Source organism: Nomascus leucogenys, chromosome 9 (assembly GCF_006542625.1).
Source record: "Nomascus leucogenys isolate Asia chromosome 9, Asia_NLE_v1, whole genome shotgun sequence".
In the NCBI taxonomy this organism is placed as follows: domain Eukaryota; kingdom Metazoa; phylum Chordata; class Mammalia; order Primates; family Hylobatidae; genus Nomascus; species Nomascus leucogenys.
The window spans coordinates 54,278,871-54,304,605 of record NC_044389.1 but is presented as its reverse complement, the minus strand read 5'-3'; the positions used below and the strand labels follow the sequence as shown (position 1 = coordinate 54,304,605).

The following is a 25,735-nucleotide window of genomic DNA, read 5'->3' as shown; positions in this document are numbered from 1 at the left end:
GGTAAAGTTATAAATAATACACAGTCCTTCCCTCCAGTGGTTTACTGTAATGGTAGAGCTGGTCAAAACAACAGGTGTTTATAAAACCACAGTGTTAAAGGCCTACAGTAGGGGTGAATTCAGGGTGCTAAGAAAGCATCCAGGAGGGGTACCCAACTTAGCACAAAGTCAGGGATGGTTTGCATGGGGGGTAGTATTTAGGTTGAGTTCTAAAATAGGAGCCATAACCAGCTCAGAGATAAGAAGTAGGTGAAAAACTATGCAAAGTAAGTTGCCATTCTGAGAAAATGAAATAGATTTGGTGCACAGGAGAAGATGAGAGAGGTAGAAAATTAGGCTAGAGAAGTTAAGAACTTTTATGTTTTGCTAAAGGCTTTGGAATTTTTTATCACAAGAGCAATGGGAAGTCACTGAAGGGTTTTAGGCAGGCAAGTGATATAATCAGATTTCTATTTAGAAGGATGGCTCTGTTGGGACTATAAACGGTATATTGGGAGTGGTCAAGATTAGAGGCAGAGGACAGACACGACAACACTGTTATAATCCAGGTTTGAGAAGATGCAGTTTAAACTAAAGGAACAACACTGGGGAGAGTTTATGGAGAACGAGGTCAAAGAGAAAAAAGTGATAAATTTATTTTGCCAAATTTCAACATGCAAGGCTTACCATGTCTAGTACAGTGTCCGACACACATTAAACTCTGGAGACACATTTGTTGAACAGAATGGTAAAAGCTATGCTTCAAATTCATGTTGCCCCAAACTATTGCCATGAGACCCAAGAACGCAAATGGTTATGTCAGAGAAGTTGTTTCTGCAAAACTACCTATATATGTATAAAAACAAGCCACTTCTAAGATGTCCCTTTGAGTTAAAAGTATCTGAATGACTAGATTTGAATGGAATAAAAATAATATTCAAATACTGGTCCTTTTTATATAAAGAATACTGCAAGAAATATGGAAAACAGTATTTTTCAAAAATAACATGAAACTTTTTATCTGTTCTGTACTCCTCCTCCCCACTGCCACTACCTTTTTCAGATTCTCATCCTTTCTCTCCTGGATTATGCAGCAGCCTCTTCCCACCCACCTTCCCCTTCCACTCAGCTCCCCCCACCCACCTCCACTCTTGCTCCTCCCCCATCCATCCTCACTGCTGCCAGACTGAGTGTTTCAAATGCAATTCTGACCCCATCAAGCCCAAGCTGGATATCACTGAATAGGGGAGGCCACAGGCAGCTGAGAAGGCCGAGCAATACAAACCCTCCCTTTCCATGCTCCTGCATCTAAAACTCTGAGGAGGCCCTCAAGGGTTCCAGAAACTCTACCAACCCCTAAATGTGCCTTGCATATTCTGTGCTCCTGCACTTTCCTATGTGCCACTCTTTGAATTGGGATTCTGCTTCTACTCCTTGACATTTGTTTAAAGCCATTCTCTCCTTTCAGAGCTCCATGCAAATTCCCCTTCTTCCTTCACACCAGCCAGCAACCAACCCTCAGCCCTCAATGCTGCTCTCACCACAAACGTCCCTGTTTTTCTCTTGTCCCTGACAACCCACTCTCCTCACGAACGAATCTTTTTTAAAAATCGAAATCATTATATGCCACTTCCCTGTTTAAAGTGATTCCTGTTTCACTTAGAATGAAAAACTAAACGCTGCAAAATTATCTTTAGGTTTCTACATCAGAGCCTCCTCCCAGAACTATTTTGCTCTCATCTCCACTCCCAAGGGACATTTGGCAATGCCTGAAGACATTTTTGGTTGTCACAGCTGGAGGGTGTAAATGCCTCTACTGGTGAGAGACTAGAGATGCTGATAAACAGCCTACAATGCACAGGAAAGCTACCAACAAAAAAATTTCCAACTGTCAATAATGCTGAAGTTCAGAAACTTTGTTCCACGTGACCTGGCCCCATTAACTTTGACCTCATCTCAATGAATTAATTCCCCAAGTCTCAGTCACACTGGCCTACTATATGCTTCTCCATACACCAAGCTCCTTCCCACCCTGGGCCTTTTGCATTTGCTCATATCTTTGGATAGGAAATGATTCTTTAATAAGTATTCGTTGAACACCTATCCTGTACTAGTAGCTCTGTGTTAGATAAAATGACAAATAAGACAGAATACTTGCCCTCTAAGAGTTTACAGATTATTAATTGAGGGCAGACATGAAAACAAATAATTTAATGTACATGCAAGGTACAAGGCACAAAGAAAGGCATGGTCAATTCCAACCTCAGTGTTGTAATAGACAGGTGGTGAATAGGGAAAATCCATTAAACTCCTTCAGGGCACAGACAGCAATGTAGAACAATTTTTATCTTCAACATCTAACACAAGTGTTCCATACATAGCAAGCACTCAATAAGTGCTCAAAAGGTTAAATATGCCCTTTAAAGTTTAAAAGACTTCTTGTTTCCATGAATACAAACCAAACGGTTGTTCTATTTTCTGAAACTGGAGATTATTTTAAGTACAAGGAGAGAAAGTGAAACTTTATTTCCTTTTGAAATTGTATATGCTTTACTAATACAGAGTACAAATCATTTAGGAATAAATCCACAGAAATCAAAATCTATGAAAGAAAAAGACTAGCCTAGCGGCCTAAAGTTTACATGTGGTACATAGTTGATAACAAAGGAGAGGTGAGGAGCAGTAAACACTAGGACATGCAGGGACACAGAATAGATGTTCCTGCTAGGGGCCCACAAAGATCCAGATAATATGCTCATTTATGGGGACACTAACAGCCATGACATGGTACCTCCCACCAAGGGGCTCAGAATTGAAGAAGGGGACACAGACGTGTACACAAATTATAATGCACTCTGAATAGAGATTCAAAGAGGTTTGGAAACGATAATAAAAAGTACAGATAATGAAGTGTTTAACTATGTCTAGAGTAAATTCACAAAAACTCCCTGCAGTGATGACATCTAAACAGGGCTTTCACCAATATAAGCACACACTTTGAGAAGTGGAGAGTTTATATGTTTTGCAGTTATCACCCATTTCACACAGTGTAACAACTGAGAGCCATGTGGGCCAAAGAGAATAAAATTCTCCAACATGTATTTATTGAGTCTACCGTATGAAACTGGTGGGCCAAATGAGAGCTGAAAAGAGGAATAAAACATGGTCCTGACCTTGAAAATATTTTCGCAGAGAAAAGGGAGAAAGTAATTATACAAAACAGATACTGTAAAAGAAATATGTGACCTGTGCCACAGAGTAATACAAATATACTAAGAGCAAAAACAAGAGAAATATAAATTACATTAAAGGTGAAAGCTACACTGAGAAGTTTTTGTATTTGAATTATCTTAAAGGATGGAGAGGATTTTGAAAAATAGCAATCATTAGGAAGTAAGGAGAAGAGGTTTCTTGCTGGAGTACCTAGCAGAAGAAACTGTCACGCTTAAGGAAAACTCAACTGTTCATCTGACTAGAGCACTGGCTAGCATTTGAAGAAAGCCATTTTAAACTTAGGCTGTGGTCCTCTGGCAAAGAGTCTTAAAACCCAGGCTAGGGCAAATGGAAGCTTTTTGAGAGGTAAAGATTTAAAGGGGCCAAAGTGTGAAAGTTTAAAAAACAGGACTGACATACAAGAATAGCACTTTTTAAAAAAATGAAGGCTTTTGGAATGAAGCAAGGAAGATTGGTTATTAACCCATGGCTAACCCTTTAGAAGAGTCTAGGCATAAAATAAAAGGACTGAGTATATAGGGTTATGAGAGTAGAAATAAAAAGGAAAAATGAAAGTAGGGCAAAAATAGGAATTTGGGAGTTATCCAAAAAGAACACCCTCAAATTAAGGGTTTTACCATAAAAGATATCAGAGCAAGTTGGTTGCCACAACCACCTCATATTTATTTCTAGATATCTATCCTAAATTATTTCTCCCTCCTACCCCTGATCTATAACACTCTTGAAATCACTTTCCTTGCGAGAAGTATCTCTGGCTTTGCGGTCTGAAGCTCAGACTCTATTCCTGCTTCTGCCAATGACTCAGGGAATGACCTTAAAGAAATCATGACCTTGCTGACCCTGGCTTGCTTTTGAGCGCTCTGCAGGGCTAATGCAGGGCATAAACAACCAAAATAACGGTCAAAGAAAGCCAAGTATCTTGGCATTCCTACATCAATACTGAGCTGTTCAGCAGAGTGGAAAGGTGGATCCCATCCCAAGCAGAACAGACAGCCAGAGCCACTTGACCGGAAGCCAAAGCAAATGCCACCCAAAAACATGCTGTTTTTAATACCACAATGCTTCTATCTCTCTCAGTTTCAGCTTTCTCTTTTGAATCAATTTCATAGCAGTTAAGGCTCTTTACAGTTTTAGACAGAATCTCCAGTGTTCACATTCCACAGCTCTCCTTTCCTAACAAAATATGAACAAAACAATTTTCAGAGTGAAAAGCCTTTGATTCATGATGAAATGTTCACTGGTATCATTAGATTTGTGACAAAAGACTGACACCTATTCCATAACTCTCATTATTCAAAAGAATGATTTCAAGTGGCAATTCTGCAGGTGATGAAACCTTATTTTTTATATATTCAACTCTTATTTTAAGATGCAAACCCTAATAAACCTTGATTTTCTAATGTTTTCTACTGAGAATAAGAGAAAAAATGTCTGTATTTTACCATTCCTAAACTTCCAAAATTCTAAATTCTGAATTTTATCAATAAGAAAACATAGTGAGTAAAAATTAGTAGATTTATTTACCTCCAAAGATACAGAGTAAATCTAGCCAACCATAGATCATAATTAAGAATTCGTTTACAAACTCTTTCAGAATAAAAATATATTAGTCAACAACCATTTCTAGCCTTTGGTAAACTAAGCCAACATCAAAAACCCTCTCAATACAAAACATCTGAAAATGCTCAAAAAGACACAGAAAATATATTTTAGAAACTATGGCTCATCCACTAGAAAGAGGAACAATTGGATACAAAAAACAACAGCCATGTGAAGAAGCAAATCCTTGGAGTCAGTAAGCCCTGGAGCCTGGGACTGCCCTGAGAGAGACCCTGCCAATCCTTGGAGGCTTATGGCCTGAATTAGAATGACCATCTGAACTCTTGGGACAGAGACCAATTCTCGGGCTCTGTGTGAGAGGGCACATAGATGGGAGATACAACCCAAAATAAAACTAGTACACTCTAAACATGGCATACTCAGTTGGCCAATCAAAAAAGAAAATACCCCACAGAGAAAGATAGTGAGAACACATGCCTCTCTCAGCCTTGCCATTGGGTATAATGCCAAAAGAAGGGAAAAGAAAGAAAGAATCTCCCAGGATAGGGATATTCCTAACCACAACTCTACAATTGGGTTTAGAGCTGGAATTCACATTATCTCTGTGGCCTCGAAATTCCTAAGCCAAACTTGTAGTTTAAAGTTATCTGGCCCTTTATAAGTTAGTCTTGGGCTTCTCTCTCTCTCTCTCTCTCCCTCCATATATATATATATATATATATATATATATATATATACACACACACACAGACACACACATATGTATATATACACACATATGTGTATATATGTCTATACACACACATATGTATAATATATACACACATATGTATATATATGTACACACACATATGTATATATGTATATACACACATATATGTATATATACACATATGTATTATGTATACATATATGTATACATATTTATATTATATATTAACTCATTAACCTTTCATAACCACCATATGAGGGAAGCATGAAAATGCATTAGAGTCTGTTACCCAGAAGGAGAGGATATTACTAAGAATAGAGTTCAGCACAGTAGGTATAGCAGGAAAAATATTCAGGAAATATAAAGAATTGGCTGACTACAGAAACCCATTGAGCAGAGAAATGAGAGAGATGAGGAAGATTCTGATAAACTATCCAAGTAGGGAGAACTTAAAAAGCTGTAGATCATGATAAGAAAGGATATGTATATGTATACGTGTATGTATATGTGTATACATGTACGTATATATATACATATATACATATGTGTGTATATATTATACATATATGTGTATATACACACATACACACAGATAGATATACAATATCAAAACTATATCTCCTCAAGCTTCTAGATCCAATGGCCAATTTAAAGGAAGCACAGAAGACAAAAGAATATGCTTAAATGGGCCAGGCATGGTGGCTCATGCCTGTAATCCCAGCACTTTGGGAGGCCAAGGTGGGTGGATCACGAGGTCAGGAGTTCAAGACCAGCCTGACCAACATGGCAAAACCCTGTCTCTACTAAAAATACTAAAATAAGCTGGCATGGTGGCATGCCCCTGTAATCCCAGCTACTCGGGAGGCTGAGGCAGGAGAATCACTTGAACCCGGGAGGCAGAAGTTGAAGTGAGCTGAGATCATGCCATTGCACTCCAGCCTGGGTGACAGAGCAAGACTCTGTCTAAAAAAAAAAAAAAAAAAATGCTTAAATGATACCACGGGGAAGCAATCACCAAGATCTAGACTATGGCAAATTTTTCAGTACAAATGTAGCAGATTTTATTTTCCAAAAATGGTTGGAAAACATCTCCTGTCTTACACGGTTTTCTACAATATGACCTTGCCATTCCCCCATTAAAAGGAGAACTCCCCCCTCACCCCCTTGAATGGAGGCTGCGCCCGTGACTATTTTGACCCATTGACTATGGCAAAGTAAAGAAGTAAGGCTGTGCCAGTTGCAGATATAACCATTTAATGGCCTAGCATCTTCCATTTCTTAATTCTTAAGTCAGCTGCCATGTAACAAGTGCAAATAACCCAACATTACCAGAATGTGAGAAGCTCAATGATCTTAGAATTGAAAAGTATCTCAGAGCAGTACAATATCTACTCATGGCAGGAGTGGGCATAGGGGGAAAGTCATTTTAATGTAATTTTCCAACTGAATTCGCAACCTTTTCTTTCATCATAAGTGAAAACCACTTGGTTTCCTTTGGGAGCACTGATTTCCTGCAGAGATCTGTTCTTTAGTGACAGTCTAGTTGTTGTTTGTTTGTTTGTTTGTTTTGTTTGTTTTACTCCCCATGTTAGCATACCTCACTTGTTTTCGTGCTTCTATGAACTGCCTTGTATTGAAGCCCAGTTATTCCTCATTCTGCCCTTCCTCATCACTAAATATGCCGACCTCCAGGACAGTTATATACTTTCACTTATGGTTTTAGCAACTTTCCCATGATGTTCTTCTCTACTATACTCTGTGCCACTTTCCAATCATATCAATATTGAGGCAGGTGATACTTTCAGTTCACCAGACTCACATTACTCTAACTTACAAGTTTTGATAGACATCATCATCAACATGCTTCAGGAGCTAGCCATGTGCTTTGGACCAGTTCATCAATCTCAGCTTTCTTTCCTTCCAAACTCTCAAAATCTAAACATATCTTCTTTGACAAAAGCTTTTAATTTTCTTCTCCTGCTCTTATTATTATGGGATTTACTCCTTTCTTACCATGATCTACAGCTTTTTAAGTTCTCCCTACTTGGATAGTTTATCAGAATCTTCCTCATCTCTCTCATTCCTCTGCTCAATGGGTTTCTACAGTCAGCCAATTCTTTATATTTCCTGAATATTTTTCCTGCTATACCTACTGTGCTGAACTCTATTCTTAGTAATATCCTCTCCTTCTGGGTAACAGACTCTAATGCATTTTCATGCTTCCCTCATATGGTAGTTATGAAAAGTTAATGAATTAATATATAATACAAAGTGCTTAGAAGACGGCCTGGCTCATAGTAGCCCTCCACTAAATAATAGCTCTTATTATTGTTACCATTCATATCTCACTTCTTCAAATGGCATTGTAAAAATTCATTGCAACTAAAAAAGTCACTAGAGCTGGAAAAACATTACATAAAGTAAGAGCATTTTAGGCAGCTCTCTTGAAAGATATCCCAGACCACTAAGGCATTTTCTTTAAACTCATAACAAAGTTAATAACTGATTTTTAAAATGTACAAAATAAAGCATTTTTCTCCCTTCTTTATGGTTAATAACATACTGACATAAGTATGTGAAGACAAAAAACAGGATGCACACCACCAGCTTACAGCCATGAACTATCTGAATAATCTTTAAGAATAAACCTGAGTTGAATTAAGAGAAAGCAGATGGTCAGTATAAATTAATTAAATCTTTGATTGTCTTTGTCTGTATTGAGGATAGTTACTCCACTAAAATCAGATGTAGGATGACTGTGGCTAAGTAGTAAATTATGTTTGTATTCTCTTTGCTGGTGAAAGAAATATGATTTGAAACCTTTTTTTTTTTTTTCAAATTTAAATGAGCTCTCCCTAAAGTGTTATACTGAAGACATGTGCCAATAAAAATGATCTCTGGTTCTGCGGACTCTTAAGGAACATTAGCTATAGTAATTCCCAACAAAGCTTCCTTGGTTTTTAATCAATTAGTGTTTTCAAGCACTAAAAAGAAAGTAGAAGGCAATGATAGACATTATTATGGACACTTACCTTGAGTTTATGTTCTTTCCTGTTTACAATCACAGCTGTAATTTGCTGGTCCATGAAAATCAGTATAGTGACCAACAAAGCCGGGATAGCAGCGGCAAGGCACACCCACCAGGGGTTTTCTCCAAATGGTGGAACAAACCAACCTCGGTTTGGACTTGTTGGCTTGAAAAAGACAGAGGACATTTTTCAGAAAATTATCAAGTTAATATATACTATTTGGTGAAAAAACAATGGGAAGACATGCTTTTATATTTGGATAACCAACATATTGAGAAATATAAACAGTTATGAGCTAGAGAATGAAGATTATTCACCAAAACTCTCCCAAAGGATGTTATTTTTGAGGCAATTCTTTAAAGAAAGGAGAGAAAGAATATGGGCTGTTGGAAAAGAAGTGAATGGCATTTTGGGTATTTGGGATGATTTAAGATAAGGACTCAAAATGGGAGAAACTGATTTAAGTTTAAAGAGCAGCCAGAAGAAAACTCCAAATGTAAAAAGGTAAAAAGGTAGCAAGTAAAACGTAAAAGGTAAAAAGTAAAAAGGTAGCAAGAAATTCAGTAAAAAGGTAGCAAGAAATTACCAAACCACCATGAATTTTGTTCATGGGTTTTAGCAATTATAATGAAGTTGTTTAAAGTATTGCCAAATTTTAACAGCTTCATAATATATATAAAAAGCCATAACTGTTTTTATATAAGTTAACTAATGTAAAAATTCTGGTCTCTTATTTTACATATGAAATAATGATATATAATAACTGAGTAAATTTTAGGAAAATCACAAAAAAACTAGAAAAAAACTGTCATTTTTGCAGTTCTTAGTCTGTTTTCCATCAGTAGATCATATATGTCTACTACAGAAAAAAAGAGTTTCCTACACTTTTCCTTACTTTCAACAATGCAAATAAAAAACTAAAATAGAACGCTGTGAATTATTTTCTCCATATTTGCTATCAAGAAAGTCTCACTTCTCTTCTGAGGATATTCCCATCATCTGTCTCATAATTCTGTCACTGAATCTAACCTCATTTTACTACAATTAGCAGATGTGAGCTTGTCAGGGAAAAAATTTGTCTTACTCATCAATGCATTTCAAATTTCCAGCTTAGAGACTGACTCAATATTCAATAAATATTAACTCAAATGAATTAATCATTGAATGGATGAGAACTTATCTTTACTAACAAATATGTGATAGCAGAGACAATTCAAAAAATAATGTGTTATAACATATATATTCCTTCCTCATTAAGTAGTTATTAAACTAAAACTGCAACTAGCTTAGTAATTCTTAGCAAATATATGATCTCAGTAGTGGAGGGAAGGAGGATTATTCTAGAAAATAGATAAAAGACTTGTAGTGAAAAATTAGCTAGGAATATATTTAGGAATGACTGGAATGTAAATTTTATCCATTACCTACACATATCAATAGGTTCATACATTAAGTAATTATTATATCTACTTTGTAATAATTACAATTCACATTATATATACATGTGTGTGGTAGATAGTTTCATAGTATGAAAAAAGTATTAGACTAGACTTCTGGAGGCTTGGGTTCTAACTTCACATCTTGACATTACTATTTCCATAATCTTAGGCATTTTACTTAATTCTTTGAGCTTCAATCTTAACTTTATAAAATCAGGATGATGACCAGACTGGGTAATATAGTGAGACCTTGTCTCTACAAAACATTAAAAAATTAGCTAGGGGTGGTGGCATGTACCAGCTACTTGGGAGGCTAATGTGGGAGGATTCTTTGAACCTAGGAGGCAAAGGTTGCAGTGAGCTGAGATTGCACCACCACACTCCAGCCTAGGCAACAGAGCAAGACCCTGTCTCAAAAAAGAAAAAATCAGGAGGATGATAGCTACAATATGTATTTCCCAGAGTCATTATATAGATCAAGGTAATAAGGTATATAAAATATTTTGGATATTTACTTTAAAAACTATAAGGCAGAGTTTATAATAGTATTATCAGTTGTTTTAAATAAAAACCCTAGTCTTGACATTTAATTGTAGTGAAGAAATTAAACTACATGTATATATGAGCCTAAGAGGGACTGATTTTGGAAAAAAAAATGGATATTTGTACAAAACTAACTCAAAGAGACACACAATAAACTAGAATGGGGGAAAGAAAGAAAAAGAGTTCCAGGAATGACCAAAAGATAGACATTCACCTACCTTGAACTCACTTGGCACAATTAGTTTTGGAGTGTCCACGCCTACTAGGGCATCTATTACACAAAAGATGAGAATGGACAAGATAATGGCAAAATCACTGATCAGTTTTCTTGCCTGGAAAAATAAAAAAGAAACCAGGAACCATTTAGCACCAGATACATATATTTGTCTGTGTTTGAACTGAATGAAGAACTTTGTATTTGCTAATAGTTTATAGCAACAGCTTCATCAACCAATTGAAGGAGGTATCAGAGTGCAGAAAGATTATTTTTAAAGTTGTTTTTGTATTAATACATCACCTGGCTAGATAATGTAATGTAATCCCAAAGAACAGGTTGTGCTCGCTCTCTCTCTCTCTCTCTCTCTCTCTGTGTGTGTGTGTGTGTGTGTGTAGACAGGGAGGGCAATCAAATAGAACATCCTGAGATACTGTATAAACTCATCCTGCCTGCAACATGAAGGTCACCTGCATAAGAATGAAAAATAAGTACATACTATAAAAATCTGCACAACGGCATAGAAATTCTGTGTGTTATTTGGGAGGCAGCACTGTGAGTACAGAGTAAGATAAATCTCATAAGACAGCCTGAAAACACCAAGAATCTAGCAGGGAGGGCTTAGAAGTTTCTGTCCCTTGGGTGAAGTAAATATCAAGACCTCAAAGTAACGTCAAGTGATGAAAGATGGAAATGTCACAGCTGCACTAGTTTTGTCAAATAAAATATTTCTCAATCCAGGTTAGTGCTTAAAGTCTCACGTATGTGGGACATCTCTCCTCTACCACTTCTTGCATGTGACTGCCATTATCTGATAACTCTCCAAATTCCTCGGGTCAGGACAAGGTCTGGGCTTTAAGGAATACAGCATTAAACTATGACCATTCCCATGAAGTGGGTGAATAATGACCATTTGCAAGTTGGTAAGGGGAGCATATACCATTTGTTTGCTTGAGACTGTTCTGTAGTCTCTAGCGGCACTAATGAGGACTAAGGGCATTACCAGAGCACAGGTATCTGAGCTTCCCATACGGTGCATACACATGTTAGCACATAATTTAATCATTCAACAAGAATTCACTCAGTTCCTAATACTTTTCTTGGTGCTAAGGATACCACAGTAAATAAAACCGACACAATTCTTGTCCTCATGAAGCTCATAGCCAAGTTATATACAAGGAAGCCTGCTCCTAAATAAAACCAAGGTTGATTCAGAGGTTATGAAGTTATCTCAGGGTAAGCAGTCAGTTTCTGATGCTGCTGGATGAAGGAGGGGAGATCAGTGATGGGCTGAGTGGATGCACAGCTCTGAAGACAAAGGATTTCTTGAAAGAGAATAGTATTACTGCAGCCAGGTAGTCACAGAAACTAAAATGAGGAATGAAAATTACTTGGCAGGGTGGGTAAGGTAAAGGCCCTAGTGTCCAATGCTTGACGTTTACCAGGTGTCAGGAGCCTGATACTAACTAGCAGCAGGATCAGAGTTGTTCCTTTTGGCCTGGAGTTCCTTTCTTTCTTAGAGGGCTAGATTTGCTAGGTTTAGCTTTCTCAAAAAGTACATACTGAGGAAGAAAAGGCCAGCCTTTTATGGGCAACTTAACATCAATTATACACAATAATGTTAAGAACCAATAGATGGCAGGAATCAATTTGGGCAGATAATATAGTACAGCAGTTAGGAGCATAACCACTATTGGTACTCCTGCGCCATTATTTCCTATTTGTAAATGCCTACCCTTTCTTAGCTTCAATTACTTCACCTGCTGCGAAACATAGCCAAAATAATCCCTACAACTTCGTTGGTTTGTTATCAGAATTAAGTAAGAAAAGCCATGAAAGTGCTTAACAATATTGCCTGGAACATAATAAGCTCTCCTAATATAAGTTAATTATTGTTATTTCAAGTTCTAGAAGCTCTTATGGCTGCAGAGACCACTGGAATAACTAAATGATCTACTGTCAGGAGGTCTTTGAAATGAAACTTCAAATCCAAGAAATAAAAAATTAAAAGCCCATTAATGACATGGAACCGCCACTCAGAGCTAATTTTGGCTAGAAGTATCTGGAGTCACAGCAAAAAAAGGATGTTTCTCAGGGGCTCAATACTGGAGAAAACTCATTTATTAAGTTTTGTGCAAGTAGTGTTGACACTGGCAGTTCAGGGTGGTCTGGCAAAAGATGGTCCTATGAAGCAGTTCAGGAGTATGTTAGGAAGTTACAAACACCCCTCTAGACCAGTAGGTCATAAATCACTGGAGAACCAGAGGTCATCGCAAAGGCAAAACAGAAGTTAGTTCTTATTCACCACCCTTACAATCCTCACCTAGAAAATGCAACTAGAAGGGAACACAAATATCCTATAAGTTGTTCGAAAGAAGAGAAATGGTTATTTAAAAGGCAGATAGTTTTCCTCCTTTTTTTTTAATAAACAGGAGAAGGGAAATAGATGGGAGCAAATAAATTCAATCTGCAATTCTTTGGTAGAAATTCCCATAGGGCATATACCTGTGGTCCTGGTGGAGGACTGACTTGCTTGACCAAAATCACTACCAGGCACCTGGGCAATTCTGCTTCTTTAGTTGGTAGAGGAGGCATTCTCAGCTTTCCATAAACTGGACGCCCTGCAAAACCTACATGGCAAACTGAACCTCATCACTGAGGGCCCACGTATGGGGCTGCTAATTTGGCCGCACTACTCCAAGAGATAGTGAGATCAAGGCACATGATTCCAAGTACCAACAAAGAGAAAATGCCCTGAAAGATCTATATTGCTTTAAGAAATTATTTAAGGTATAATACTGTTGAAAGAAAAACAATGATTTTTTTCAGACAAATATACCAGCTGTATTTTAATTTGGATGTTGGTTACACAAATGTATAATCTGTGAATTTTACTATGCAAATTAAAGCTCAATTTAAAATGTACCCCAACACCCCCTCAAAATCCCAGAACTTCCAAATCCAAATCAGGGCTGTCTTTCAAATTATTCTCTTTGGGAAGCTATCCATTTATTTTAATGGTGTTGCTATTGTTCCAAAAATTAAAAATTCCTTTTATAGTTTTAGTACTGAGCAAAGACTGTTTGATTACCCACATTAACTATCACACATGTCTGAAGGACCATAATTCTATCTTCTTTGAAGTATATTTTTTGTTTCAAAATTAATATATGTTCATTGTAGAATATTTAGAAAAAATAATGAAAAAAGAAAATGTTTTCCAATTCTACTAAGTAGAAATAAGTTTTAACACTTGCAAATATATCCTTTTTTACATATTTATGTCCATATATATGTGTACATATAGAATTTTTCACATATTGTTTGATATTTTGATTTTTCCACTTTTATTCTATTTCATTTGATATTTTCCATAATATTATACATTATTGACTCCATAGTATTATGCTGAATGGTTATCCTAAAATCTATTTTTCTAATACCCTACTGTTTAGACTGTTTTTAACTTTTCACTATAATGAACAATATCATAAAGAAATCTTTGCACATATATACGATTGTTTCCTTAGAATAAATTCCTGTCAGAAGAGTTACTATATCAATGTCTATATAAAAAATTAAGTGTTTTGGTATATAATGCCAAATTACCTTCTAGAATGTTATATTGATTTTCCAATTTTCGCTCTATTCAACAACACATAAATTACTGCAGATACTCTGTGAAGTTAAATCCGTTCAAAGCAAAAGAAATTTGTCACCACTGAGGATAGTCAAAAGAATATAAAATTGTCAAATCTCCTAAAATTATAATTTCTGTAGCTTAATGAAGCAACTGAATTTCTTACTCCATTCTGAACTCTCATATTTAATACAGAGCCTACATAGATATATCACCCTCTAAAGATGGCATTAACATATATTCTCAAGAGTATCTCATTAAACTTCATAAACCTCATATTACATGGACAGAGAATAAATGCAGAACTATCAGTGGATCCGGAGGGAACTCTGATAGCAGGATATGTGTATGGAAATAGTCCAATCATCCAATATAATTTTTCAAAAGCAACTGTCTGTAATATACCAGTTACCATGTTCTGATCTAAGAATACTATGGCACTCTGAAGACATTTTGGAAATCAGATCTAGTAGACCTGACTTGCATCCTACTTCACTGGCTACTCTAGTTTTTCTTTGCTGGTTTCCTTTCAACTCCTCCAAACTCTTGAGATTGCAGTGTTCCAGAGTTCAGACTTTGGTCTCTTCTTTCCTATCTATATTCTCTCCCTAAGTGATTACATTCGGTCTCATGCTTTAAAATGCCATTTACATGCTAAAGAACAAAAAATTTATATTTCTAGGCTAGACCACTCTTCCAAATTCCAGAATTATCTATCTAACTACCTGACACCTCCACTTGGATTTTTTATATATATACTGAAGGAAGAGAAATAGTTATTTAAAAGGCAGATAGCTCTCCTTTTTTTTTTTTTTTAATAAAGAGGAGAAGGGAAATAGATGGTGGCAAGTAAATTCAATCTGCAATTCTTTGGGAGAAATTCCCATAGGACCTATACCTCTGGCCCTGGTGGAGGACAGACCTGCTTGACTAAGATCACTACCAGGCATCTCAAACTTATGCAAAAACTAAGTGCTTGATCTCCCCCTGGCTCCTCTTCCTTGGCCCAAACTGCCCCACCACTAACACCCTAAACCTGCTCTTTGAATAGTTTTCTCTATCTTAATTAATGCCAGCTTAATTTTCCCCATTGCTCAGACCCAAAACTTCGGAATATACTCAACTCTTCTTTCTTTTATATCCCACATCTAATTGGTCAGCAAATTATGTTGAAAATATATCTAGGATCCTGTCACTTCTCATCACCTCCATTGCTAGTACTACCCTGTTTAAGCAACCGTTTTATCTCATATAGTTTACTACATTAGCTTCCTACATAGTCTTCCTGCTTCTGCACTTGCCCCCCTTCAGTACACTATTAACACAGTAGCCAGTGTACTCATCTTAAAATTTAAGTCAGATACTGTGGTAAGCAGACTAAAGTATAATATACCCCTAAAGATGCCCACATCCTAATTCCCAGAACCTGCGAATATGTAATGTTACATGGCTAGGGCAAATTAAGGTTGCAGAGAAAATTAATGTTGCCAATCCACTGGTTTAGGGGAGAGTAGCCTGAATTAAACAGGTGGGTCCAATGTAATCACAGGGGTTCTTGTAAATAAAAGAAGGAGGCAGGAGAATCAGTGTCAGAATAATAAAGTGTGAAAAGACTTGACTGGCCATTGCTGGCTATAAAGTTGAAGAAAAGAGTCATGAGCCAAAGAATGCAGGCAGTCCCTAAGTGGTAGAAAAGTCAAAGAAACACATTCTCCCCTAGAGCCTCCAGAAGGAATGCAGTCCTGCCCACACCTTGATTTTAGCCCACTGAGGCCCATTTCAGATTTCTGATCTCCAGATCTCGATTTTGACATCCAGATCTGACCTCTCAGATATAAATTTTGTTGTTTTAAGCCACCATGTGTGTGGTGACTTGACAAAACAGCCATAGAAACTAATAACATGTAAACAAACAGAGATATGTAAATGATACATACAATATGATGTATATACATAATACATATGTATGTATGTATGGCACTTTCTTGTCAAGTGCGGCATTATTACAGTATAGGTACAAAAGTAGCTAAAAACACTCATGTTTATACATGTCAGGATTACAGTTATTAAAATCTATGGAGAAAAAAGCTACCCTATTAATAGTGTTGCTTAACCTCATTAAAAATCACAGGGTGATATAGTCTGCATAATATACAAACTTCTATTTCCACTTCCTTCCCCTTAAATTGTACAATATTAGTTTAATTACAGCAGAAATCACTCCTGGAGAGTGTTTATTATTAAGATATTCATTTCTGAGATCTTGAGTCCAGTTTAAACTTCACAGTCAAGGAAATTGATTTTTCCCAGACCACTGTTGTATTCAACTCTAAATCCCCTAATTAGAGAAGACAGGTAGGGGTGCTATTTTAGCAGACTATTCATGTCTTACTCTATACTAAAATGAAACTTTAATTTGAGCTGGGCAAAACTGACATAGTAGAAGTAGAAAGTGCCCTAAAAATGTCTAGCAATGAGTACATACAGTCTACTAGATACACACTGGGGTCTGTAAATAAGACTTCTCAGTCTGACTTTAAGGAGGTAAGAACTGCTCTCTTTGGGCCCTTCTCACAGTTTTAGGCACATTTAGAAAAGAAAAGTATGTGATTTTATTTCATCATTTGTTTTCCCTTTCATTTCATCAAACTTGATCTCTTTCGAGAACTCCAAAAACATCCTGTTATGTAGGTCAATATATCAATAAAGATATCAAATTAGAAAGTCATAGTTCCTAATTCTCTACTATTAACAGCTATTACTGGTAATGGCTAAAAGTAGAAGTGCCAAAGTTTTCATGAGAAAACCTGTTCCCTCAAGATTTCATGCCCAAACCTGTGGCTTCAGAGCCCTCAAATCTAGCTTAAACAAACATCATAAATTGTGGTTGTCCATCCAAATCAAATGTTAAGTCTCTCCAGGCTCAAACTTCAATATCTTAGGAATATAAATTATCACAATCTAAGAGAACACAAATTAAGATAATTAATAGATAGCAAGAGCTTGCCATTAAAAAAGTTTTCTTAAAATGACACATGGATGTGCTACAGCATATAATTTCTACCTCAATTTATGAAAGACAGAAAGAGAAGCATGTCTCAATTAAGACTGTAATGGCTTTTTTATATCAGACTAGTTTTGAACTCTTTCATTGTTGTTTACTATTTTTAATTATAAAAATGAAGAGGAGAATAATATTTCTGCCCTCTGCAGGACTAATTAGACAGTATCTCAATTAATCTAATAAGAAGCCAGCAGCTTAAATATTTAAACTACCAAAGCAAAGAAGAAATTAAGTGGATGGGAAAGGAAATTTAAATAAACATATGCTGTTCTCTCCTTCTTTGGCAAAACAACCTAATAAATCTATTATAAACATAATATAGATGAAACATGATACTGTATTAATTATTGAGAGAGTCACAATCATAGAGACACCAACAGTGAGAAGCCAGTTAATTTGCAGTGGAAAAAAGAATTAGGGTTCTTGGAAATCCCAGAGGACATTTGGTTTTCACTTTGCAAGGGCTGCAGCTGCTCCTAAATTAACTGGAGGGAAAGGGCCATGAGTCCACAGAGCAGTTCTCAATGTATACAGCTGTTATAAAGAGACAAGGATAGCAGCAGGCACCCTGTGGGCTCTCAGTACATTTTAACTCATGATGTCAATTCCTCTAGTGATTGTGGTGCTTGGGAAATGCTAAACAGCAGTGTAAAAACCATTTATTCTAGATGAAAGAAAAATTATGTCAGACAATTATGGGTATTTTGGTAATCATAAAAAGGCATCAAAATACCCTAAAAGTTTGAAATATGACCCCCCAGTAGCCAATGCTATAAAGCACTATACAAAAAAGCATTAATAGTAGTCATAGCAATAATCCTAATTCACTGTACTTTGATTCAATAAAGCCCACTATAATCAGAATTTACTAAAAGGAAAGTCTGATTTTGACTCTGAGATTTTAGTGCCATAAGTTCTAAGTCAAAGAGATTTGAGGAGCAAAGAAGAGAGATGAACTGGAGAATTTATCTGGGTCGGGCTTGGAGCCTGACAATGGAAGTCTACAGGAAGGAGAGTAAGCCTAGTGAAGTAGTTCAGCAAAGATGCTGAGGAGACTTTGGCAATCACTAAAAGACCTTTTCTTCCATTCTGTCTCAAAAGTACACAGTAGAACAAGAAACCCAATGTGTGTATACCAGAAGCAAATGATCAAACCACATGGGAAATACTACATCCCAATCTGGTTACTATCTTCTAAATTAAAACTGAAAATCTGGAGCTAATCTAGAAAAGGGCAGTTGGAGGATTTGGGAATACAGAAAACACATCACAAGAAAAATGATGGCAGGCTTGAAGACATTGTAGGTAGAATTTGTCTTCAACTATGTGAAGTCTATCACAGGAAAGATAAATTAACTTGTTCTGTGTAGCTCCAGATGGCAAGTGCAGACCCTGTGGACAGAGGCTATGGAAAGGTAGATTTGTGTTTCTATCAAGAATGCCTGCAGGATGTTAGGTTCCTGTTCTAGGAAGGATTCAAGCAGCACAAAGATCACATGTCAGGAGTGATGTTACACTAGATGGTGTTTAAAGTCCTAACACTAAAATTCATTAAGACCAAATTATTAAAATTCCTTGACCCTCCAATAGAGTCTTCTTAGATATAACTCAAATAAATCATTATCATAAAGAGTTCCAGGGCCTAAAAAGAAGATGGTTTTACAATTTATATTAATATACAAGAGTAAAAGTTTAAAAAGAATAATTAATAAGTCATATGTATAACTTAGACAACCCCAAAATGGGATAGGAGACCATTTTGTGTTAGTGCAGGGATTTCAATGTTGTTGACTTTTCTCTCACGGATAAATAAGCTAAAAGTGCTCAAGACCAAGAGGTTTCCATGGTTAAAATTATTACTCCTATCCACAGACTGCCTCTTTGCAACCACTAAAAGCTTTCTCAAAATGTTTTGGCCAGTCACTGCTCCCAACCTATTTTTCTTGGGGCTCAATTCAGGTTGACTGTGTTTTTATTTTTGGTCATATGTCTGTAAGAACTGAAGTATTTGTATAGTTTTTGTTAAATGTTTACCAGACTAAGTTGCGTTTATAACTAAATATCCCTTTGTCATTCTTAACAAAATAAGTATAAAAACAATTTTGGATTAAAAACAAATTTGACTTTAAAAATTACTTTCCTTGATATAAAATACCTCAAGAATTGGAAAATCTGGTTCTCCATTAGTGATAGCAAAGTCGTTTGCTTTGTTGTCACTAAAGAAGACAAATGCCACCCAGGATTGCGAACACTAAAGTGCGACATATAATACATGCCCATTATTTCTTACTCATGTTTTAATATATTGTTTTAGTTTGACGATTTTTACCATTCACCAAGATAATTTTTGAGAGAAAAAGAAACCAGAATGGGGATGTCATCTGATTCTTGTAAAGGGCTGTTTATAACCTAAACACATGCAATTTTTATAGAATGGCCACAGACCAAAATGTCAATTAAAAAAATGGTTCTAGAATACAGTTAATTGTAGAATTCTAGACTTTCCTGTGTCTTACGTCAACAAAAACTAAATGCTATCACCTAACTAAAATGCTCATTATGTTTTCATTAAAGTTTCTGAAGCACCACACTTCAAAGAACATTCTGCATTATCTAAATATAGCATAGAAGGTGTTAACAGCTATTGATGTTACCTGGAATTTAGTGATTTTGTTTATTTAAATGACAATAACAACAAGGAAGTATATTAAAAATAATCTTATGATTACACCAATTCATGTGAGGGTTAGAATTAATGCATATTCTAAGGTAGACAATTAGAAAATCAAGCAGTTCCTTAAGAATGGCATTCTTGGGCCTGTTACATATGCCAGCTACACTGAATGTGACTATATCAAAGTATCAATAATTTTTGCCTAATTCATGGGGTTCTGTGGCTTTCTGATTTCTACTAGTCCCAATACTGCTGTTTTTAAGCTACGGTTTTCATTTTGCCACCACAAATCTATGGCTTTCTGATTTCTACTAACCCCAATCCTGCTCTATTTTTAAGCTATGGTTTTCATTTGCCACCACATATGCACATAAGGTGCGTGATGGCATCTTTGTTCCATGTTTATGATCATTTGTTGGTGTGGGACTCTGGAAGAACATTTCATGTTAATGCCCTGAGCCATCTGCCACAGAAAATCACAGATTATGCTGTGATATTCCTAATGGAAGTCTTGATGCTGAAAGACTTTGACTAAAGACTCGAGGCTGATAGAACAGACCAGTTACAGTGTGGGATAACAGACTGACACACCCCTTTAAAAAGGATGGTGAATAAAAAAAGACTGTCAATGGAGTACTGGTATTTGACCCATGTTCCACTGAGCATTAGGGCTCTGTAGAAGTGTCTAATACACAAACTAAATACCTGATAGACAGGCTAGCAAAGGTAATCTGTTTCATTTTAAGTGTTCATACTGATGATTGCTAGTGGCTCTGTGAGGGATGGAAAGAGACTGGGTCATTGACCATGGCCTCAGCAAAGGTAATGGGAGCCAGAACGAGTGGAATCGAAGTGTAACTGTAAAGGAGAAAGACTGCAGTGGAATAAACTTATCAGAAAAGGACTATGATGAGTTTAATTTGATAAAGAAAAACCTGGAGTGCCACATGCAATGGACATCTTTCTTTGTCACACCAGATTCATTCTCTATCCCCCTCTACCACACTCTCTGCCTTAGGAAGTTAACCTGTGTGTGGTCGACTATGGGCTCCCCAGTCTCACTATCTGGGACACCACATCTTCTTCGGTGGTTTCCATATACTCTAACCTCACCTTCATAAATAGTGCCTTTATTAAATCCTCAAATTACATTAATTTGAGCATACCATTTGCTTCCTGCTACGATCTTGACTCATACACCAAATATGACTTAAAATTTTGATCAGACCATGTGTGGTGGCTAACATCTGTAAACCCACTACTTTGTGAGGCTGAGGCAGGAGGACTGTTTGAGTCTAGGAGTTCAAGACCAGCCTGGGCGACACAGTGACACCCCAGCTCTACAAAAATAAAAATAAAAAATTTTCCAGGCCTGGTGGAGCGTGACTGTAGTTCCAGCTACTCGGAAGACAGGAGAGAGGATTGCTTGATCCCAGGTGGTTGAGGCTGCAGTAAGCCATGATTACTCCACTGCACTCCAGCTTGGGTTACTGAATAAGACCTCATCTCATTTAAAAAAAAAAAAAAAAAGGAGAATAAAAAAGATTTTGATCTTGGGTGGCCCTAAGGATAGGTGATGTTATTAGCTGAGATAAGGAATATAAGGAGCCAGACGCAGTGGCTCATGCCTGTCATAAATAATGCCTTTATCAAAACCTCAAATTATCTTAACTTGAGCATATCCTTTGCTTCCTGATGGAATCCTGACTCATACACCAAATATGACTTTAAAATTTTGATCAGACCAGGTGCAGTGGCTCATGCCCATAATCCCAGCACTTTGGAAGGCTGAGTTGGGAGGATCACTCAAGGCCAGGAGTTCTGAGGTGAGAGGATCATTTGAGGCCAGGAGTTTGAGATCAAGCTAGGTAACACAGTGAAACCCTGTCTCTCTCTCCCACCCCTAGCCACCCCTCCAAAAAAAAAAGAAATACAGAGAGATGAGTAAGTTCAATTTTGACAAGAAAGTCAACCATGTTTTGAATTTGCCTTTGCTGTATGACAATTGTGAATCACCCACAAAGAGAGACTGGCAGATGTGATATGATGGAGATAATTATTTTTTGCTAATTTGTAAGGTTCAATCATTGCTATAAGCCTAGAATAGTATAGGAAATGGAGCCAGAAAACTCTTTAAATTTATAAAAGTACTAGAGTTCAAAAGGCTGTTAATTGTCATCTAGCCAAACTTTCCCTTTATAGGTGAGGTAACTGAAGTTTGTAGATAGCTATCAAAGAGAACATTGTTAGTTAGTGGTAGTGCTGGCACTAGAATCTACAGCTCCTGCATTCTTACACATTGTGCTCTTCCCACAAAATGCAGCACTAATCTGTACTTGACTGGTTTCCACTAGTCAACAAGTATTGAGTACTTAGTCTGTATCCAGCCTTGTGCTGCTTGATCTGACTAATAAAAGAGAAGTATAAGTGTTTTAAAGTAGTTTAAAGTCTTAACAACTCATACAAATGTTTAAAAATTAGAGAACAAAAGAGAAATGACTGTGTAAGCTAAAGGAGAATGAGACATTTTGCATGGCAAGAACACTGTCATTCAACATGAGCATTTTGAGTTTTTAGAGGTTTCATGTGAATTGTTGGTGTGAGGAAGGAACTAAAAATAGCCTTGATTGTTTCCACAGCTATAAAAGCCTGTCTTATGTATAATGTTTAAGCATATGTTTTAATTATAAAACATTATTTAAGAATATATATTAGAATCTATACACCTGTCGGCACCTACCTATAGAAACCACATTTTATTTTTTTATTTTTTATTTATTTATTTATTTATTTTTGAGACAGAGTCTCGCTCTCTCACCCAGGCTGGAGTGCAGTGGCGCAATCTCGGCTCACTGCAAGCTCCGCCTCCCGGGTTCACGCCCTTCTCCTGCGTCAGCCTCTCCGAGTAGCTGGGACTACAGGCGCCCGCCACCACACCTGGCTAATTTTTTTGTATTTTTAGTAGAGACGGGGTTTCACCGTGGTCTTGATCTCCTGACCTCGTGATCCGCCCGCCTCGGCCTCCCAGAGTGCTGGGATTACAAGCGTGAGCCACCGCGCCCAGCCAGAAAGCACATTTTAAAATGTCAGCTTAAATTAAAACATATTTTGGCGAATGAGAGATAAAAATGATGTTCTTGGCCAGGTGCAATGGCTCATGCCTGTAATACCAGCACTTTGGGAGGGCAATGCAGACAGATCACTTGAGGTCAGGAGTTCAAGACCAGCCTAGCCAACATGGTGAAACCCAGTCTCTACTAAAAAAAAAAAAAAAAAAAAAAAAAACAAAACAAAAAAAAACACAAAATATGCTGGGCATGGTGGTGTATACCTGTAAACCCAGCTACTCGGGAGACTGATGCAGGAGAATTGCTTGAACCCAGGAGGCGGAGGTTACAGTGAGCCAAGGTCATGCCACTGCACTCCAGCCTAGGCAACAGAGCGAGACTCTGTCAAAAAAAAAGATGTTCTTAATATTCATTTATGTATGCATATGTATTTATGTGTATATTATTACTTAGCTGTAAATGTGAAATGAGCTGGGGTATAAGGGAGGATGACAGACTGAAAACCTACACAGTTACACACTGATCTTTAGAAATTACACATACTTTCTCCTCTCTGTGTATTTTATAATTTGGTATATACAATTCTAAACTATGCTGAGAACCTTCTCTAAAAGAATTGTAACTAGAATGCTATCATTATTCTATTTTTACATTGTCATGACATTCTTAGCAATATTTATCAATGACTGAGAAATTACCTGCTTAGGCTCTTATAAGGGCAGAATTTCTTTAAGTCTGAAGAGTTATCCTCAATTTGGGTGTTACTGTCAGAAGGAAAAGGTTTTGGATACACAGAAAGTTAAAATGACCATTCTATTTAGTCTGGGAAATGATATCATCAAGATGGCAGACTAAGACTTTCCAATGGTCATTGCCCTGTAGAAATATAAATTTGAACAACTAGCCACTGATTAAAATGCTTTCACAAGAGCTAAGGGAACAGATTAACATAAGACTAAGAAAAGACACATTGAAGAAGGTAGGAAGGACAGTTTTACACTCTCCACATTACCCCTTCTCCAACCTCAGGCAACACATCCTGGAGAGGGAAACCCTCTGTTTGGGAGGAGAGGGAAATGAGTACCAGTCTTTGCCTTGGACCCCAACACCAGGTCTGTCCCGGTAAAACCCAAATGAGGGGTAGGCCCCCACAATCCCAGACTCTAGGTTGGTAGAGAACCCCAGACTCTAGGATCAACCACAGACTGATCCGGGTTGCCCCCACACCAGGCTGGCTCAGCAACCCCATGCTCCTGGCCTGCCCTGGGGACTTGGTCTTTGGGCTCACCCCACTGCCAGGCCAAACCCAGTGGCCCTAGGCTCCAGATGAGCCCCCGGTCCAGGGTAACCCCAGGTATAATAGGCTCTGAACACCCCCAGCACCAGGCCAGACTCTATGGCCCTAGTCCTCAGGGCACCACCTACAGACCCAGCCTCCAGACCAGTCCCTGCCAATACAGGCTCCAGGTCTGTCCAGCATCACATCAGCCCCTGTGGCCTCAGGCTCCAGGCCCACCCTAGGTTCCAGACTAGTGTAGAGTGAGGTCAGCCCAGACAGCCCCAGACTTCAGGCCTGCCGCAGAACCATGCCAGCACCCCTGGCCTTAGGCACCAGGTAAGTACCATGAATATAGGCCCAGTACCAGGTCAGTCCCTGTGGCTCCACCCTCCAGGCTAGACCCTTAAGCCCCACACTCCAGCAGATCTAGGATCCAGGCCCACTTTAGCAGACCCATGTTTCAGGACAGCCTCTGTGGTTGCATGACCCACGATAGCCCTCACAGACTTAGTCTCCAGGCAAGCACCCATACGACCAGCCTCCAGCCTGGCCCCCACAGCCACAGGCACCAGACCAGTCACTTTGGCTTCAGGCATTAGGCCAGCCTCTATGATCCCAGACTCTACACCTACCCCAGCACCAGGCCAACCTCAGGCTCTAGGCTGGTACTCATGGAGCCAGGCTCTAGTAGACACAGAGTCCACGCCCACCCCACTAGACCCTGAAGCCAGGAAGACTCCTTGAACCAAGGCTCCTGGGCCACTCCTACAGACTCAAGTCCTAGGCCAGCCCCCATGGACCCAGGCCCCAGGCCTGCCCTCAAGGACTTAGGCTCCAGTCCCAAACCATGGACCCAGGTGCCAGGTGCACTCACCTGTTTACACAAGAACCAGGTCAGCCTACCTGAGAAGTCCTGCAGCAAGCCTGCCTGTGGACCACACCAGAAAACCTGCCATAATCTCTAGACAGGCTGATTGGTGAAAAACTTCTCCAGACAAAGACATTCTGCAAGGACTGAAATTAGTCTCTATGTCTTCAAATGCACAGAAACAAATCAGGAGCCACAAGACCAAGAACAATCAAGGAAACATGACACCACTAAAGGAAAAAATAAAGCCCCAGTAATCATCCCTCAAAAATGAAGATATATGAACTATCAAAGAATTCAAAATAATTATTTTAAGGAAGCCCAGCAAACTTTCTAAAAAGACAGGATGCTACAAAATCAAGAAAACAATAAATGACCAAAACTAGAAATGTAACAGAGATTGAAATTATTTACATTCAAAATTTTAAATGA

General features: G+C 37.8%; 1 protein-coding gene across 6 annotated transcripts in view; it reads right to left on the bottom strand.

Moving 5' to 3' along the window:
- SLC4A4 (solute carrier family 4 member 4) overlaps positions 1 to 25,735 on the bottom strand; it is a 509,200-nt gene that overhangs the window by 27,784 nt on the left and 455,681 nt on the right. For all 6 annotated transcript variants that reach the window (XM_030818970.1, XM_030818971.1, XM_030818972.1 and 3 more), the window contains 2 exons: positions 10,715 to 10,828; positions 8,518 to 8,679 (listed from right to left, as the gene is read on the bottom strand). In XM_030818970.1, the coding sequence (XP_030674830.1) occupies positions 8,518 to 8,679; positions 10,715 to 10,828 (276 nt within the window). The remainder of the gene's footprint in view (positions 1 to 8,517; positions 8,680 to 10,714; positions 10,829 to 25,735) is intronic.